The following is an 18,774-nucleotide window of genomic DNA, read 5'->3' as shown; positions in this document are numbered from 1 at the left end:
GGCCCAGAGGTTCCAGGAGGAGATGGACACCTTTGCTCCCCCCAGAGCAAGGGGTAACGAGGGAAGCGCATCGGGCATCCTTTCCCCCCCCAGGGAACCACTCCAATTGGGAGGGATCCAGCCTTGCTGGCTGCAGCCCGCCCTCCCTGCAACTGAGGGTGACTTGCCTTTACTGAATTCAAATAAACCTGTGGTTTCTCTTGGTCCATCTGCCCCATATTGGTTCCTGGGGAACTGCAGCAACATCAGTAGTCTTAACAGTTGTCTTCTCTGAGTTTCTCCTGTCAGGCTGCAAATAGTTCCCCAGGACTGTCTGGAGAAGCAGCGTCAGCCAAGTGATCGGAGGGGTTGCGGGTGTCTGCAAGCAGCACAGCAGAGCTGTTATGCAGTAGGACTATATGAAATGGGGGCGAGAGGGAAATAAGCGTGAATGGCGTGCTACTCCCCCTTTGGAGCCACTTGCAGTCATGGGCTTGGTGCTTCCACTGACAGTAATGACCTGGCCTCAACACAAGGGTTCCAGCCCTCCTCCTTGCCCCTCTCCGACTGAACTTTGTCATAATAGTCAGGTGGGGTGTGGACAGATGTCACTTCTTTTCACCAGGGGGCCAGCTCTTTTGTGCTCAGTTTGCATTTGGCAAGGCTGTCTGCACTCAGGAGTCTGTGCTGGGGGTGTTGGGGCTTTGGGGCTTCGGGAGGTCGCAGGACCACTGGGGCGGGCATTTCCTTCCTTCCTTGAGAGCCTGGCCTTGAGGCAGGTAGAGGAAGATCTGCTGTGGCTGTGTGCCTCTGGTGGCCTCCTCATCCTCAGGGAGCACTCTGAAGACTGTGAATAGGAAAACAAAGCCTAAGGCTCATAGTATAGCAGGGGATCATTTTTTTGAATGATGGCAGTCCTTTATTAAAAAAAAATGAAAACAAAAATGAGGTGAAACTTGCATAACATACAATGAACTGTTTTAAAGATATAGGTCAGTGCACTTAGCATGTTCGCGTGTTGCAAGCAGCAGCCCTGTCTAGTTTCTGAACTTCGTCATGGACCCATAAACACATCCTAGGTAATCACTTCTCCATCCCCTCTGCCATCCCTGGGACCTCTAAACTCTAGCTCTGCGGATGACCTACTCAGGATGGAGCTTGTCAAAGGATTCGTGAGCCCAGCGATTCTTGATTGCATGTGAGCCTCCTTTCCAGCAAAGATACCCTCTCCTCTCCCAGCTGAGCACCTGCTCCTCACAAGCAAGGTCCCCAAAACAGCAAATAGATAAGCAAAACTGTCCAAGAATCTTGATGCTTCTGTGGATTTCCAGTAATGCGGTTTGGTCTGGAATTATCACTGTACTCGTGAAAAGAGCCCTGTGTAGTGAGCTGGCATGAGTTTGGGGATGGGAAGAGCAGGTGTCCATGGCAGTGAGGAGGCAGGAATGTCCCAGGTGTGCAGCGGTCTCCTAAGGCTGCTGGGAAGAGGACCCAAATCTGCGTGGTTTAGAGTAATAGAAAGTTACCGTCTCAGTTCTGGAGGCCACGAGTCCCAGTTCAAGGCGTCAGTAGGGCTGGCTCCCTCAGAGGCTGTGCGGGAGAACCTGCTCCCTGTCTGTACCCCCAGCTTCTGCGGGGCTGCTGGCAATCTGGGTTCCTTGTCTTGTAGATGCATCACCCCAGCTGTGCCCTCACCTCCACAGAGCCTTCTCCCTGTGTGCTTACCTCTGTGTTTACATCCCCCTCGCTAGAGATGCCAGGTGTAAGGGGTCAGGGCTCACTCTAATGACCTCATTTTGACTTGCTGACCTCTGAATAAGAGAAGAAAAGTCAGAGGGATGGCCTTAGGCTCCACATGCCTCATCAGGAATTCACCCCTGTAACTAAGGTGTTCCAGAAAGAATCAGCTGGTCTTCAGCACATATGACGTGCAAAACCACACACTTGAAGGGGAGTAGGAGACTGATTCTCCAAAGCTCCATCTGTGAGGATAAAGGCCTCACAGACTGAATCAGGACTAATGTTTCAAATGCCAGAAGCCCTATTCTAATTAGCTTTTGGTTGGGGGAGGGATTTTGGCTCACATAAATGAGAATTCCCGGGGGTGGATTTGACTCTGACTCTAGCTTCAGGCAAGAATAGGTCACTAAGTCGAGGTCTTCTTGGGGAGTCAGGGCTCCCCTTCTCTCCATCTCATGGACAAGGTGATCAATACCCCAAACTCACCCACCATCCAGGCAATGCCAGTAGAAGGAGACTGACTCTCCTCCTATAGCTCTGCGGGGAAAGTCATGTGATTCCCCCAGCTTGGATCCTCAGATCTTGGGATCACCTCTGAGCCAGTGACTGTGGGTAGAGGACTCATGCTTCATGGCCGGACCTTGGTCACATATTCATGACTCTGCAGATTGGGCAAGGCAGTTTTATCTGAAACATCTGGAATAGATGCCTCACAGGAAAATGGGATCTTTGACCCACAGATAGAAGAAGGGGCTGGTGGTTTGACTAATTGGCTGTGATTGCAGACTCTGGGCCCCAAGAGGGCTGGAGTTGGTTTTTTGCCTACTGTACTGAGCTCCTAATAGGTTCTCAATAAAACTTGATCCAATCAGAATGAATTGACAAATCAAGAATTGTTTGCTCAAAATGTGGGAGCTGGGAAGTGGTGAAAAATACTTAACCTGTGGTTTTGAGACAGTTCTGGAACTTGTACCCTTGTCCTTAGGCAAGTTGATTAGTCTTAAGGAAGGTAGAACATTGCCAATCACAGAGCTACTTCAACTTCTGAGTTTTTCTTCTATCCTTTTGAAGAACCTTGAAGGCATAACTTGTGTTTGAAGACAAAGGGACTTTAAAGAGTTTTGGAAAGAGGCCTCCGGGACTTGGGGAGTGATGAGGAGCTCTTAGAAGACATCATATGGGTAAATGAAGTGTAAATTAATGTGAAAAATAAGCTTTACCTTTGCTTGGAAACATACAGGTTTGGAAACCCAAGGGGAGACAGATTGCATGTGGTCAGCACGCACTCCCAGAAGGAAAGTGCTTGAAACATAATTGGGGGGCTTGTGCCAAACCTGATCTGTGTTTGCTCTTTCCTGGACAAAGTGCCAGCTTGCCTTTGTGCTAATCCCACTTCAGTGACAGTCCTTGTTTCTAATAGTATTATCAGCAAATACTATTTCTGTGGATATTAAAATCTGGCTTTGTGGTGTTTGGGTCTCTATATGATTTTCAACTCATTGCATGTTGCCTCAGGCCTCAAGGGTGAAGCCAGTGGTCAGTGAACCCTGGCAGGGTCGGTTATGGTGGTCATGACCTGTGGCTCTGGGGACACAGACTCACAGCTGGCTCGGTTGATGGCAGCTGTGCACGGTGTGCGCAGAGTGCCTGGTCCCTGCGGCAGCGTGCTCAGAACTTTAACACAGTGCTCCTCAGACTTCCGAGGCTGTGGCGTCAGCTGAGGTTGTTTTTAACTTGTGGATTCTGATTTGGTAGGTCTGGGCTAGGTCTGAGAGGCAGCCAGAGTACTAGTCTGAGGAGCACCTTTGATGGCATGAATCGAGACCCGCTGCCCCTGATACCACTTGGAGCAAAGGCTCATCCCCTCTGTCATCCATCACTGCCATTGCCTCTGGTATCCTCCTTCAAGCCCCTTGGATCAAACCCACAGCTGCTGTGGCTTCAGCCTTGCCTCCATGGTGTCTGGGTTAGGAGGGCGACCTGTCTAAAGCACCATGTTAACTCTAGGTCAGGAGCTGGCAAGGGTTTCTGGCTTCATCGTCCAGACAGGGATGCCGTGGGCCCGGCCGCAGGTCAGGTCCGGGGAAAGACCTCCAGGTCCACTGAGTACTCCTCCCCTTTATCTTCCTCCTCACTCTTCTTCCCCCGCCTGTCCTTTCTTCTGAGTGTCCTTTGCTTTCATAATTATAAAAATAATAGAGCCTATGTGAATTAATGAAAAGGGTTAATTTGTACGGGGAAGAGAATCAAGTCAAGGGCAGACATCTCCCAGACCCCGAATCTCAGTCCCCATAAGCTACAGTGTTAATATAGTTGGGGTGCCCCGGCTCCAACAACAGAAACCTCAGCCCCCTGGCTTAGTGGGGCAAGGGAATTCGATCTCTCATGTGATTGGAAGTCCCAAGGGAGATTGATTGGGCTCCAGGGTGGCTCCAGTAACTCCTGGTGCTGGTGGGGTTCTCTCTTCCTCTACTCTGGAGAGATTCTCTCTCACTCCTCTGTGCCATTAAAGTCTTTCTCTTCAATCTGGACCAGTGAGAGTGGCCAGGGCGTGCTATGCTCTGACTGGTTGAACATATATTTTTTTAAAGTTTTTAAAAAAATTTTTTTTATTTATGATAGTCACACACACACAGAGAGAGAGAGAGAGAGAGAGAGAGAGAGGGAGGCAGAGACACAGGCAGAGGGAGAAGCAGGCTCCATGCACCGGGAGCCCGACGTGGGATTCGATCCCGGGTCTCCAGGATCGCGCCCTGGGCCAAAGGCAGGCACCAAAGCGCTGCGCCACCCAGGGATCCCACTCTGACTGGTTGAAACCTCTCATGCTGGACCCCTGAGCTGAGATGCGAGGTCTGTTTCCCAGAAGCATTGGAGTGATTCCCAAACCACACAGAGTTTCTGTTAGGAAGGATAGAAATGGACTGAATGTTGGATGAGTAACTAATAGTGTGCACCATACTTTCAGGGCTTTCCATGTATATATACAGTTGTGATATTTGTTCACTCATTCATTCCTTAAGTGTCAACAGTTTGCCAGGTACATAGGTTATCCCAACTAATACTAAAAGTGAGGGAAGTACCTTTCTTCCCTGTTTAAGGGTAAGGAATCTAGGGCAGAGACTGCTCCAGTGACTTATCCAAGGTCACACAGCACTTAAGTAGAGGAGAGGAGATTTGAACCAGGCATTCTGGCTCTAGGCCCATCTCTACCACTGGCTAATTTTGATTCCTGGGGTGCTTTTCGACAGTTGGTTCTCTCACCTCTGTGCATATGTTAGAAGCTGGAGATTAGGTTGTGTCTCTGCACCAATCAGGCAACTAACAGAGCCACCACAAGCAACAGAATTACGTGAGTGAATTCAGAACCATATTTCTGTCCCTAGATCCAAATAACTATTACCACCGACGGAATGAAATGACCACCACCGATGACCTGGATTTTAAGCACCACAACTATAAGGAAATGCGCCAGGTAAGCTCCAGATTTCTCAAAGTATTATACCCTGTGCCCAGGGGAACATAGTTGTTTTTGTTTTAGTTTTTTTTTTCTTTCTAGAAATTAAGATCATGTGTTTGGAATAGGAATCTGAATGATCATTTTGGTTTTCTGAAGCCACAGTACATGCTTGCAGTTTCTAGGTTGAGAATGCCTCGTTGGGGTTCTGGTGGCCAGAGGAAGGCTTCCTCTCTGGAAAATGGTTGAAACAGAATTTGGACCAGACTTTTCCAATTTAACACAGTAGTGGTGAAGATTCGCTGTATGCTTGAGCGATAACACTGACTTGAGAATGTTCGTCACAAGCAGAGTGAAAGAAGAAAGAGGATCTAGGGCACCACCGATAAAAGTAATAGCAGGAAGCCTCCACGTAGGACCATGTTAATTTGCTACGTTGGCAGTTTACCTGCATCAACGTGGTCAGTCCTCCTAACCATCCTAGGAGGGCAATGACTATTTCCTTACCTTATTGATGAGGAAGCCCAGGTACCAATGAGATTCAGAACACTAGGCCTTATTATTCACTGATTCTCCATCTTGGTTGTAGAACAGAATCACCTGGGCAAACTTGGAAAAATATCTATCCTTGAACCCCATTTCAGGCCGCTGGTTAAAAGCAGGATCCTTAGGAGAAGGGCCTGGATGTCTAAATGTTTAAACGCTCTCCTTGTGTTTCTAATGAATAGCCAGCCAGGCCTCAGAACTACTGCTTGATACCTTTGGTACTTTAGTGCCGTTAGGAGCAAAAGTCAATCCCAGCTGAGACTGTCCCCAGATTTAGTTACAGAAAGCACGGAATTCCGGGCTGTGGACAGTGTTTGCATACTGGGCCCAGAAGGGAGCAGAGACCAGCCGTTTATTAGGGCAAGCTAAAAGAGCCATGCCTGTGCCGAGTGCTTTGCCCACAAAATCCTGTTCAGCCTTTGCCCCCAGCGTGGTGCTAGGAGAGCTCAGGGGGCGCTGACAAATGAGAAATCCTTGGATACCTGAGAATCTGTTTGAAATGACAGAACAGAGAGATGTCCTCACAAATGCATTTACAGAACAAGGATTCACCAAGGGCAGATTGACAAGGCTCAAAGCAAGGGCTCGTGGGTGCTGAGAGAAGGAGCCAGCTGCCCAGTCCAAGTGCAGGAGACGCTCATGAGGGCAGAGCAATTAGGCTGAGCCGAGAGGCCTCTCCGCCTCATCCCAGGGAATCAACAAACCCAGTTTGTCTCAATGTCATTTAATTTGAGACACTCACACGGAGCCTGAGAAACCCGTCAGCATAGACTTAGCGGTGGGACATGCTAAAGAAATTATCTTGCTGTCTTGCTCTTCAGAAATCAGGATAATGTGTTTGGACCTGAGGTCGTTGAGTCATCCCTGCTGCTCTACATTCTCTGGCATTTATACGACTCTGCTCACCCTTCCATTTTACGGAGCACTTGTGTGTTAATTCAGCTTTGCTCACTAGCACATCTCGGGATATTTCTCTGAGCCCAGAAACTAGGCAAATATCAACTCAGCTGGTGCAATTAATGTCAAAAGCAATGAATCTAAATGCATTTAAAATGAGCTATCGCACAGAGAGTCTGGGTAGCTGGTAGCTTTAAATAGTCATTCCGTGTCGAAAATCGGGGTCCTTCCAGAAAAGGAGAGCTAATGGAGTGTACTTCATTACCCTGGGCAACTCTGCTCACCATCACTTGGTGATGTAGAGCCAAGAAGGCACTTGGACTGGTTGGTGCAGCCCCTGCAGATGATGGCGGGTGACCTCAGGGCTCCGCAGCACTCAACTGGAAACCATTCAGGGGAGCATCTCTCAATCCTGAAGGGTGTTCAAGCCGGAAGTGATTTGCCATTTGGATTCCTGGCTCCTGGGGATGAAAAAGAAGCCAGCATTTTTAGCAATTCCCCGTATGGAGTCTGCTGGGTTACTATAGAAATCTTTCTACTTCAGAAAAAAAAAAATGTTAGTTTATCCTAGTATCAAGAGAGACATTTCCAACAAACAACAAAAAAAAAAAAATGAGAAACAGCAGCAAGAAGAGTGAGGAGAAAATAGAAAAACATATTGCATGGGAAATGCTGAGAATGTGTGCAGGAAATATTTCTAGAGCACTGACTTGTAAGGGACTGTTCTCCCCTGGCGGGGGGCTGGGGGCGGCCAGCAGGTGGCATTGGAAGGGAAAAGGAGAACAAAGAGCAAGTTGCACATCACCGGTGTCGTGGGGCCGAGGGAGTCGATCCCTCCAGGAGTGCTGCAGCCTTCACAGCATGTGTCACCGTTTCTAATTGCTGTGTCACCTCTATGTCTATATACATCTCCTTCATTTGGGACCATGAGGGCAGAGACTCTGTCATTTTGTCATAAACCTGTAATGTGTGCTGGATAAATATGTACATCCGAGGTCCTTCCTGGGGAGATACTTGGGGGATAAGTAGGAAGAAGTGATTGGCCCTTTGGTCCCGGGTGGGGAAAGGCATTGGTTGCAGATGGGGTCTACTATGGTCTGGGGCCTTTGGCCAGCCTTGGGCAGGTGCAGATAGAAGGGAGGGTCCCCCCAGGCAGTAAGAATAAAGGTATGGAGGCAGGAGCAGAATAACATGTTTCTGGAGAGGAGACTTACCTGAGTGCCGGGAGAGGCTTTAAATGGAGTCTAAGAATCTGAGAAGGTTTTTAGGTTGCAGAGCAAGTGTTTTGGGGAGATCAGTCTGGAAGGAATGCGGGGAGTGGACTGGCAGGGATGGTCACAGTCCCCAGGAGAGGAGCCACCAGGCCTGAAGAGAGATGAGAGGTGGGGGGCATCTCTGGGGAGGACTGGCTAGTCCTAGATCACCTGTTGGAATGAGTGGGGAGAGAGAGGGAGGTCTGGGATGTTTCTGAGGAGGGTGGGGTACCGTCCACAAAGAGAGCAAATTAAGTGGTTTTGAGGAAGAGGTTTGTGACTTGACTTTGGTGGTAGGACTGTGAGGGCACGGTGCCCAGGAAGTTGGGGTTGGCTGGTGCTAAGTAGGGTGGGGGGTGGAGACATGGGTTGAAGGCAGCCAGCTCATGGTGCTAATTTCCAGGGCAGTGCAGGAGGGTCAGAGGCACCGGGCAGTGGGGTAGTGGCTTAGCCTGCCTGGGAGTGGGGGGTGATGGTGGCAAGAAGCCAGGGCAGGGCAGTCAGCCTGTAGACCTAGACGAGCCCACCTCCTCCCCACCCCTGGGAGGCCTCCTTCCACCATCCTCGCCTCCCGCCCTCTGAGATCCCTTCTCCACGGGACCAGATGCAGTCCCTGCTGCCAGGCCAATGAATAAAGGTGGTGGAAAGGGACTTTTCCTCTTCCTCCCACTCTTTTAAAAAACATTTTAATTCGTTGGAGAAACAATGTTATGTCAACATCAAGCACAGGCCCAAAGTCCTAAGGTCAGCCTTCCCGAAACCCACCACCCTCAAGAATCAGCCATTTGCATTTCTCATCGTTCCTGTCCAGGATTTCAATTTCTGCATTTGAAGGATTCTTATAATTTTGATCAGAGGGTGGTTATAATTTTGCCCTGCTCCCCTTGGTTAATATTGGATGATGAGCCATTTTCCATGCTGTCCTCATAGTTGTAATTGTGATGCTGCAGAACGTCCCAGGGAGCGGATAGAGCATCTTCCCCATCTCTTCACCATCTCTTACCCCACTACCTTCCTGCCCTGGAGCACCTGGACATCTCTGAGCTTAGTGCCCCTGGGGAAAGGGTGAAGCACCACAGCAAATGCCATCATGCATGTAGTTGTAGCATCCTTTATGCAGAAACCCCTTCCTGTAGATTGCCAGAAACTGAATTACTAGAGAAGGGGCTCTGTTTCTCTTTCCTGCAACAGAGCCTAGGATTTAGTAGATACCACGTTGGCAATAATTCCCATCTGGGAATTATGGAGACAGAGTCTTGATGAGGCTCAGACTCTGCAAACCCAGGCATTTTCTAGATGATTGTTCTCAACGTGGTTTTGTCATCACCTACTCATCCCCCAAGAGGCTTTTTAGATACTTTCTTTATTATTCTCTACCCATTATATTAAATATTAACGAGTAAGATTTTATTGGGTAGGGCTGAGCTTTGGAGGGCCACAAAGCACTGTGCTATGTGAGACTTCTAGCTCCTGACAACCAGTTTTCACCTCCTGGGGATGATTGTCGCTCCTGCTGAGAATGCACGTATTTTTTTTTAAGATTTTATTTATTTATTCATGAGAGACACACAGAGAAAGGCAGAGACACAGGCAGAGGGAGAAGCAGGCTCCCTGTGGGGAGCCCGATGCGAGACTCAATCCCAGGACCCTGGGATCATGACCTGAGCCAAAGGCAGATGCGCAACCTCAGAGCCACCCAGGCGTCCCTGAGAATGCATGTTCCAAGGCCAGGAAGAAGTTCTAGTCCTTACTGTCACCTTAGCCATCAAGACTGCAACTCCAATAAGACATCTTTGACTCTTTTCAGGAATCAGCCAGGTGGATCACTGGCCAGGTCCTTAATGGGGTTGGTGGCCACAAGAGAAACCTTCCTGGCATTTCAGAGAGAATTTCTCTCTGTGTAGAGAGAACCATAAAGAACCTTCATAAAGGAGATTCCTCAAATGCCTGTGTCGTCAATCTCATGTGTAAAGGTGCTCATGACACCCCAGGACAAGGAGGGAATGTGGCTGGTAGGAAAACACTGCGATGGGTGGGGTATGAAGAGGTGACTGGTAAGTCATGGCTGAGGCCATCCTATACCAAGAGGTGTGTCCACGGCTGAGTGTGCATCCAGCAGGAGGCGGAGTTTGTTCTTCTCCAGTGTCGAGGTCATGAGCTCTAACACAAGTGGCATGTTGCTCCTATGGCTGATTGGACAGAAGAGGAGGGTTGACTTTAAGTGACAGCCAGCCTCTAGTGTGGGAGGGTTGTGTTGCCTAGTTAAGGATGATGCAAGTGGCTATGTCTGCAGAACCGGTTGTTGATCCAAACCAAGGCAGTGGATCACCTGCTGCTCAGGATCTGCTGAGGTTGATGCTGTAGATGAGGATGACAGCAGTCTGCAGGGACTGGGATGTGTGACCCCCCCACCCTCCCGTCAGATGGTGATTGTGCTGTGGCCGTCTTCAGAATGGTCATGGTGCGCAGCTGACAAAATGAGCAGCAGAGATGTGCTGGTGTTCATTGCTTTGCTGCATCTTCACAGGCAGAGAAGAGCCCTGAGTCCAAAGCATCTGGTATCAGCTGGATGACCCTGGGCAAATCACTCAGTGACTCTCTGAGCCTCAGTCTCTATATCTGTAGAATGGGGACAGTCACCTTTGGCTTACCTCCTCCACCTGGTCATCATGTCAGTGAAATTCAGTGAAGAAATAGAGTGTGTGGCTAATGCAATTGTTGGCATTATTAGTGACATTATTATCTTGTCTCTTGGGAAGATGTGGTGCTGTGCATGTGGCCCTGCTTCAACCCTGCAGCCTGTACGTGCCCGTCATGGAGACGGGCGCCAAAGCTATGGTTCCCTTGCATGCCGTCTCTCCACGGATGGTGGATTTCTGCTTTTGCTCTGTTTCAGACAAGAGTCCTTTATAGTCAACTCCCCGCTTCCTCCCAAGGGTAGCCTGTGCTCCTGTGACTAGCAGAGCCCTCCTTACCTCCTTTTGGCAGCTTGTGTCACCCCCTCAGACCAAAGCTGTCTGTCTAACGAACTCAACTTTAAATGAAAATTCAGGAAATAACACATATCTAATTTGACTTCTTCGTCAAAGCCTGTTCTCCCCACCCGTTCACCACATGACCTCCCATTACCATGGCTTCCCTCCACCCTCTTACTCAGCACCGGTGAATTGGTCATCAGATTACTCCCCTCTGTTGCTGCTCTGTAAGCTCCAGGAGGGTGGGAGCAGTGTCTTTCCTCCTCCCAACATCAAAGATGTTTATTAAATGATGAGAGAAAGTTGATATTCAGTAATAAATATTTATTTAGGCAGAGTTATGGAGAAGTCTCAGTCTGTTCCTTAAAGGATCTGTAGTCTAGTGAGGAGACAAAAAGAAAACAGAAAACCACAGTAAAAAGGTAAGACCACAGCCAAGGGAGGTGAGACCACAGCCAAGGGAGGTGAGACCACAGCCAAGGGAGGTAAGACTACAGCCCAGGGAGGTAAGACCACAGCCAAGGGAGGTGAGACCACAGCCAAGGGAGGTGATAATCACGACCTAAGGAGAACATTCCAGGCAGAGGGGATAGTGCTGGTGTGTGGGGAGGGTGAGGGTATGCAGGGGGGCTATGGGAGGGGAACAGCGGGTGGCTATCTTGGGGGCTCATCATGACTTAGAGCCTCAACTCCATTTTGGTTTTCAGTTGATGAAGGTTGTGAACGAAATGTGCCCCAACATCACCAGAATTTACAACATTGGCAAGAGCCACCAGGGCCTGAAGCTGTACGCCGTGGAGATCTCCGACCACCCGGGGGAGCACGAAGTCGGTGAGGTTACCCCTCTGTGATGCATCTGGTGCCTTCTCACAGAGCCAGGAGACAGCTCACTCATGTGAGAACATTCATGAAACAGGCCGGGAGCTCTCCACACACCACTCTCACGTAGACAGATTCTGCAAACCTTGGTTCTGTGAAGCTCTTACCTCGTGATAAGGGCTGTTGACTCATTTAAGCCAGAGACACCTTGCTTTTCTCCAAATGAACCACATTTAGTTCTGTTCTCCAGCTCTTGGGCCAGTCACACTGACCAGAGACGGTCAGGACAGAATCCTTTTATAGAAGAACATTCTGGACATAAGTCATTAATGGCTTCAGTGAGAGGGACATCCCCTAAATTCCTCTTTGATTTAATTCTGTTTTCGAGCATCTCCTATCTTCAGCCATTTCTCATTCACTTACTCCCAAACCTGGATCTTCTTCTGGGTCAGAGAAGATTCTCTGGTTTTCTTTTGGGTAAATCTGCGAGTCCTTTAGAAACCCACTGATATAAAAACAAAACAAAACAAAAAAGGAAACCCACTGATATTTAAACATGTCTGAGATTTGTCTGCTTCATTCAGCTCTACATTTGCCAGTATTTCAGCAGTTCCTCTTAGGGTTTTCCTTGAAAGGGTCAGGGTTTCATCTGCAGGTAAAATCACATTTCCTACGTTTGCCAGGGAGAGAAGAGGTATTGTTGGTCTGTACTGAGCGTGATAAGCCCCGATGCTGGAAAAGCTGAGCCTGGAAGAGGAAAAACTCAAAACTGTGTCCATCCTGATGTCCCCTGCTGAACTGTTTTCTGCTTCTCTTTATCTATCCTTGTGTCCTTGAGAGATTTAATAGGACCTTCTTTTGAGAAGAATGATTGCCTCCCAAAAGAGAAAAATAATTGCTATGGCTTGTGTTTAATTTGTAAACTTTAAACCCTAAACACTGTGTTCCTTTATCCTTGCTAAATAAGAATAAACATGATTACCCAGGGGCTAGTATCATCCAGATTTTTCTATACACTTTATTGTTTTCTTTTCTTAAAGATTTTATTATTTATTTGACAGAGAGAGAGAGAGAGAGAGAGAGAGAGAGAGAGAGAAAGCAGGGGGAGGGGCAGAGGGAGAAGGAGGAACAGGAAACCTGATGCAGGGCTTGATGGCAGGACCCCAGGATCAGGATCATTACCTGAGCTGAAGGCAGCCACTTAACCAACTGAGCCACCCCGGCACCCCTACACATTTTCTTACATACCTATTTGGGAATTTAGGAAAATTGTAGTGATATAATTTGGGGGGCCTCTGTAAGAAGAGGCAGGATAAAATTGTAAATTTATATTACTCAGAGATTTTTTTTCTAAATGGTGAGGGCTCTGCTGCTAGAAGAAATAGATATGACCCTGTATTGTAGTGACATAATTTGGGGGGCCTCTTTGTAAGAAGAGGCAGGATAAAATTGTAAATTTATGTTACTCAGAGATTTTTTTTTCTAAATGGTGAGGGTTCTGCTGCTAGAAGAAATAGATATGACCCTGTATTTCTTCCTGTCTTCGAGTAAAGGTGAGCCGGAGTTCCACTACATCGCGGGGGCCCACGGCAACGAGGTGCTGGGTCGGGAGCTGATGCTTCTGCTGATGCAGTTTCTGTGTCAGGAGTACTTGGCTGGCAACGCCCGCATTGTCCGCCTGGTGGAGGAGACCCGGATTCACATCCTCCCCTCCCTCAACCCCGACGGCTACGAGAAGGCCTACGAAGGGGTAATGATACCGCTCCCCATGCCCGGGGCAGCACTTAGGCCCCCAGAGCAGAGCACGATCGGCCACAAGTTGATTTCTGTTCCATATCACTGGCTTCCCTTTGAGTGTCTCTCTGCTGAGACAGGGAAACCCATAGGGTTTATGAAAGATGCAAAGTGGGAATTGAGAATAGTGGGCACCCAAGAGGTGGACATCCAACAAACTGGAAAAAGTGAACATGGAAGAATAATATGGGTTGCATTTTCAGTGATTCACAATAGAATAGAATAAAAAGAACACTGAACATTGATCGAGCACATAATCAAGGCAGGCCCTCAATTCAGTTATTGCCTATAATCCTCTCAGTGCTCCAAGAAGATCTGTTTTTATTATTCTTGTTTTTCAATTTCTTTAAAGATTTTTATTTATTTGTTCATGAGAGATACAGACAGGCAGAGACATAGGGAGAGGGAGAAGCAGGCTCCTTGAGGGAGCCTGATGTGGGACCCGATCCTGGGACTCTGGGATCACACCCTGAGCTGAAGGCAGATGCTCAACCACTGAGCCACCCAGGTGCCCCTGTTTTGATTATTCTGATATATTGTTTACATTTCATGTTCTAATTATGACATAGAATTTGTGCAGGTCACAAGTATGTATAGACTATTATTAGTATTAAATGGGAATAAAGTGGAAAACTGTACTTGGTACCTATCACACACAAACCTTATAATACAGGATTTTGGTTGTGTTTATTGGCACAGAGTTGGTTAGGGATTTCCAGTGCCTGATCTGCCAGGCCAGGGGGCAGGGGTTTGTGAGCCAGACTCGTGGGCATGGCAGGGAGAATGCGTTAATGTGGTGGTGGTTGCCTTTGCAATGCTGGGCTATTAGATTCATTCCTACACCAAGTTTCATCTAGCCTAGAAGCTCTCAGTGGAGGGAAGAGGAGGGAAGGGATGTAATACTTCTTGAGCACTGCCCTGTGCCTGGAGGAATGCTCTGCATTCCCTCTTGGAGTGATTTGGCGGTGTCACCCACCACCCACCAAGTAATAATACTGGGTGCCATCTTTGGGCCAGAAGACGTGTGGGGCTCAGAGACACACCCAGATGGGGATGGTGGGCATGGAGACAGAAACGTCTTATGTGAGAGAAGTCTGGAAGCCCATAGGTCCCTCACATGTGGAATTGTCCCCCAGGGCTCAGAGCTGGGTGGCTGGTCCCTGGGGCGTTGGACGCATGATGGCATCGACATCAACAACAACTTTCCTGACCTAAACACGCTGCTCTGGGAGGCAGAGGACCGACAAAACATCCCAAGAAAAGTTCCCAATCACTACATTGCGATCCCTGAGTGGTTTCTGTCTGAAAATGCCACGGTGAGTAAAAATACCCCATCATCTGCAGAGCAGTGGAAGGCCAAAGTTAACACCCACTGGTATTTGCGGAGGATCTGACATTTAAGAACAAGACAAAACCACTTTTTCCTTTCCTGTTTTCTCCCAAAGTGGGGAAGTGTGCTAGATAATAACTACCTTAAAGCCAATATTTGTGGCTATTCTTCATAAGAGAGAGATCATTGAATTAGGTTTCTTCACAACCACACAGGGTTTCAGAAAAAACACAGAAAACCAAAAGCCCTGCCCTGGAGTTTTGCATGTTGGTTACTGTAGTTCCTTAGTACCTTCAGCATTGCTAGTGCTATGGACTTGCTATGAAATTGTCCTTAGACCCTACTCATTGCTTGAGAGATCTTATTTTTATTTTAAGAAGCCCCTGTGGATTATTACATGTTGTGCTGCTTTGGAAGGAGAAAAAAAATGCATTGAATGAGAAAGGTTTCCCCCAAATTTTCTGGTCTTCTTTTGCAAAGCCTGTGTTGTGGGAGAAATAATTTTCACGATATTTTGCATGCCTTTTATTGCCTCCCCTGCCCATAGTCACCCACCTCTTTACCCCTGACCTCTGATTGTATATGTCCTTCAGGAGCTCTGCCTCGATTGCTTATGTGAGTTAGGGTTAGGTTCAGTGGGAACAACAGGAAAACCAAAAGGACAATAGCTTGATGAGGTAGAGGCTTATTTATTTTCACATAGAAGAGCCCTGAAGGCAGATGATGGGAGCCTGGCCAAGCAGAAGCCCCATGAGCATCAGGAATCGATAACTCGTGTATCTTTCTACCTCTGCCATGTTAGCATGTGACTTCCGTTCTCAAGGTCAAAATCCAAGATGGCAGTGGGTGCTCCAGCTGTCATGTCTATGAAGGAAGAGGGGAGAAAGAGTTGAGAAAAAAGAAAACAAAAAAGAAAATCCCCCTCTTAGACAATTCCATGAAGAGTTATTCCTAGATTTCCTACATAAGACTTATGCTTAAACCTCATTGGCCAGAATTTAGTCAAAACATGCTATCAACCCACTGCGGCGAAGGCTGGAAAATACTGTGTTTTAGGCAAGCACATTGCAAGCTCAAGAAAATAAAAATAAAAGTAACTGGCTTCTTTTTTCTGAGGAATCAAGGGAGAAATAATGAATGGATAGAAGGCAGCTCCCGCGCTCTGCCTGGGGACTCCAGCCCACTGCATGCATGGGTACCACTTACTGGAGGAAGGCCAGCATGTTTGCCTCAGTTAGTTATGTGCAGGATGGTGTTATCCAGGCCCTCAGGAAGCAACCAGTCATGTGATACAGATAGACAGTGGCATTATCTGTGGTGTAGTTAGGGTGCCCATGGGCAGCTTGCGGAGTAGGGTTCAAGACCTCTGAGTCTTCTGCATCCTGTCTCATATTTTCTAATTCTATCCTATACAATCCCCGCCCCCCCCCACTTTTCTTTCAAGTTAGCATACTAATGACATCTGAGAAAGCTCAGAATTCAAGTGATGTTATAATTTGGGAACTCTTGGACCAGAATTGGAATATGGTTGTCAGTGTTCTTGGCCCTGAGGCTATGAGAAATAAGGAATTGTTCCACATGATCGTAGAGCGTCCTTGGATATCAGTCTTTCCTTTAAGACTACAATTTAGCTTTCTGATCTTGTTTTTTGGAAACACTGGAAGAATTACACAGATCTGCTCCCTCTAACACCTTTTTCAGGTATGGTTACATTAGATAAGAAGTCAGCAAAGATAAAGACGTGACTAGTAGTCAACAGGCTTGACAGGGATCTCTAAGAATTTCACAACCACTAGGTAGGTAATGATATATTCTTCTGAGTAATCCTGGAGCATTTTCAAAAATTGATGATGCTCTGGGCTGTAAAGGAAATCTGAACCAGTTTCAGAGAATAACAGTCAGACTGCAATGCCTCACCAACATACAGTTCCACCAGAAGAGTGTAATAAGGTTAATGAAAATATCACCATGTCTTTAGAAAATTAAAAAAAAAACTTTTAAATAATGAGTCAAATTAAAAGATTTTACTGGCAACTAAAAAATAATTAGAACCCAACAGTAATGAAAAGATTGCATATCAAAGTTTGTGGAGTACCACAAAAACTCCTGTGTTCTCAGTAATTTTATACCTTGCCATGATTATATTCCAAAGAAAAAAGGTTAAATATTAGCTAAGGAAACTAGCAAAAGAATAACAGAAGAAACCCCTCAAAATGTATTAAAAAGATTGTGATCAAAAACTAAAAGCAGAAATAAACAGAATGATAGAAAAACCAAGAAAAAAAATAAAGGGATTTGTCTGTAGAAAGAATGATTTGCTAAGATTTAATAATCACTCCCAGTAAAATCTCTTAATGAAACTTTCTAATACATATCACTAGTTACAGGGTGAAGAAGGCTATTTTAAATGACATTAATCATAAAATAAAAGATTAATAAACTCAACTACATGGAAGTAGGAAAGCTTGCTCATCAAAAATTTAAAAACTGTAAGAGACAAGCTAAAAACTGAGAGAAGTTATTTGCAAATTAGGTAGTTGCAAAAGAAATAAAAGTTTAAAATACATAAAGAATAACAAATAAGAAAAATATGAACTGCTCCATAGAAAAATGTAGGTAAAAGATATGAAGAGGCAATTTGTGGAAGAGGAAACATGGTTAATAAACATGAAAATATGTTCAGCCTTACTAGTACTAAGGAATGCAAATAAGAGAACATTTTACACCCACTGGTTGGCAAATTAAGAAGTCTGACAGTAGCTGAGCATTGAAGAGGATATGGGGCCAGTGGATCGCTCATGCATTGTGGGTGCAAGTGTAAATTAGCACAGTGACTTTGGAAAATAATTTGATTATCTTGTAAAGTGGAATATGTGTATATCCTATGACTCTGCGGTCCCACTTCTGGTGGTTTATGCAAGATAAAGCAGCACTGTTCAGTACAGCAAAAAAATTGAAAATTACCTGTATGCCCACCATCATAAGGACAAATAAACGATGATATCTTCATAGTGAAGTAGAAAAGACTGAGCTACAGCTTTCTGCAACAACATGGATGAATCTTGGAAATATGAATTGAGAGAGAAAAGGGGCAGAAGACCACAATCAGTATGTCAGTATGGTTACCCCCCCCATTTTTAAATATCAAAAGCAAGTAAAACCAAATAATGTCTTTTTAAGCATACACATATAACAAGGGAGGTAAACAAGGTAAACAAGGGAGAAAGAGTGAGAACCATATCATCCAGGACACACTGGCTGCCTCCGAGTGGGAAGCAGGAGGATGGGACAGAGGGAATCACATATTACATAGAAATTATCCGTTAAATCAGGTTTTGGGCACAGATGGTAGGTTTACGGGTGTTTGTTGTATCAACATAGGGAAGACGACGAGCATGGACCATGGATGATACTGTGTAATGAGCCACGTTCTATGAGTAGTCCCATCCAGGGCCACTGATGTGTGTAGGAGTGAAAACAAAACTTAATGAATCCTATCAAGTCAATGTCATTCCTTAATCAACGTTCTATACTGCTCAGCTAAGCCATGTCCAGTGTTTGTTTCTTTTCCATTATCAGTTTTTGTTCTGCTGGAATTCTCTTCATAGGAATCAGAACTTAGGATAAATGATTGAATTTATATCAATATTTGACCATGGCAGGCTTTCTAATTTTGTACCTAAATTGTCCCTTCCTCCCTCCCTTCCTTCCTTTTTTTGCTGTCTTGTAACTTTTTATCATAAAAAATGCCGATCATACAGAATTGGAGAGAAAGCTTGCAGGGCCCCCGTGTGCCCATCTCAACTTCAACACCTTGTCAGCTCATGTTCCATCTACATTTGCACCCACTTTCTCCTCCCCTCCCAGAATTACTGAGGCAAATTCCAGAAGTGGTGTCATTTCATTGGCAACTATTTCCATATCTGAAAGCTCAGAGTCCCTTTTAAAACCATGAACAATTGCCATTATCATATCAAAATCAATTAT

General features: G+C 46.3%; 1 protein-coding gene across 1 annotated transcript in view; it reads left to right on the top strand.

Annotated features, from left to right (window-relative positions):
* Positions 1 to 18,774, top strand: part of CPXM2 (carboxypeptidase X, M14 family member 2) — a 128,280-nt gene that overhangs the window by 95,094 nt on the left and 14,412 nt on the right. Inside the window, exons 7-10 of the mRNA XM_055300648.1 lie at positions 5,103 to 5,191; positions 11,552 to 11,680; positions 13,222 to 13,413; positions 14,594 to 14,773. Of these exons, the coding sequence (XP_055156623.1) occupies positions 5,103 to 5,191; positions 11,552 to 11,680; positions 13,222 to 13,413; positions 14,594 to 14,773 (590 nt within the window). The remainder of the gene's footprint in view (positions 1 to 5,102; positions 5,192 to 11,551; positions 11,681 to 13,221; positions 13,414 to 14,593; positions 14,774 to 18,774) is intronic.

This window comes from Nyctereutes procyonoides, unplaced genomic scaffold (genome assembly GCF_905146905.1).
Source record: "Nyctereutes procyonoides isolate TBG_1078 unplaced genomic scaffold, NYPRO_anot_genome, whole genome shotgun sequence".
Lineage (NCBI taxonomy): Eukaryota > Metazoa > Chordata > Mammalia > Carnivora > Canidae > Nyctereutes > Nyctereutes procyonoides.
This window is presented reverse-complemented; position numbering and strand designations above follow the sequence as displayed.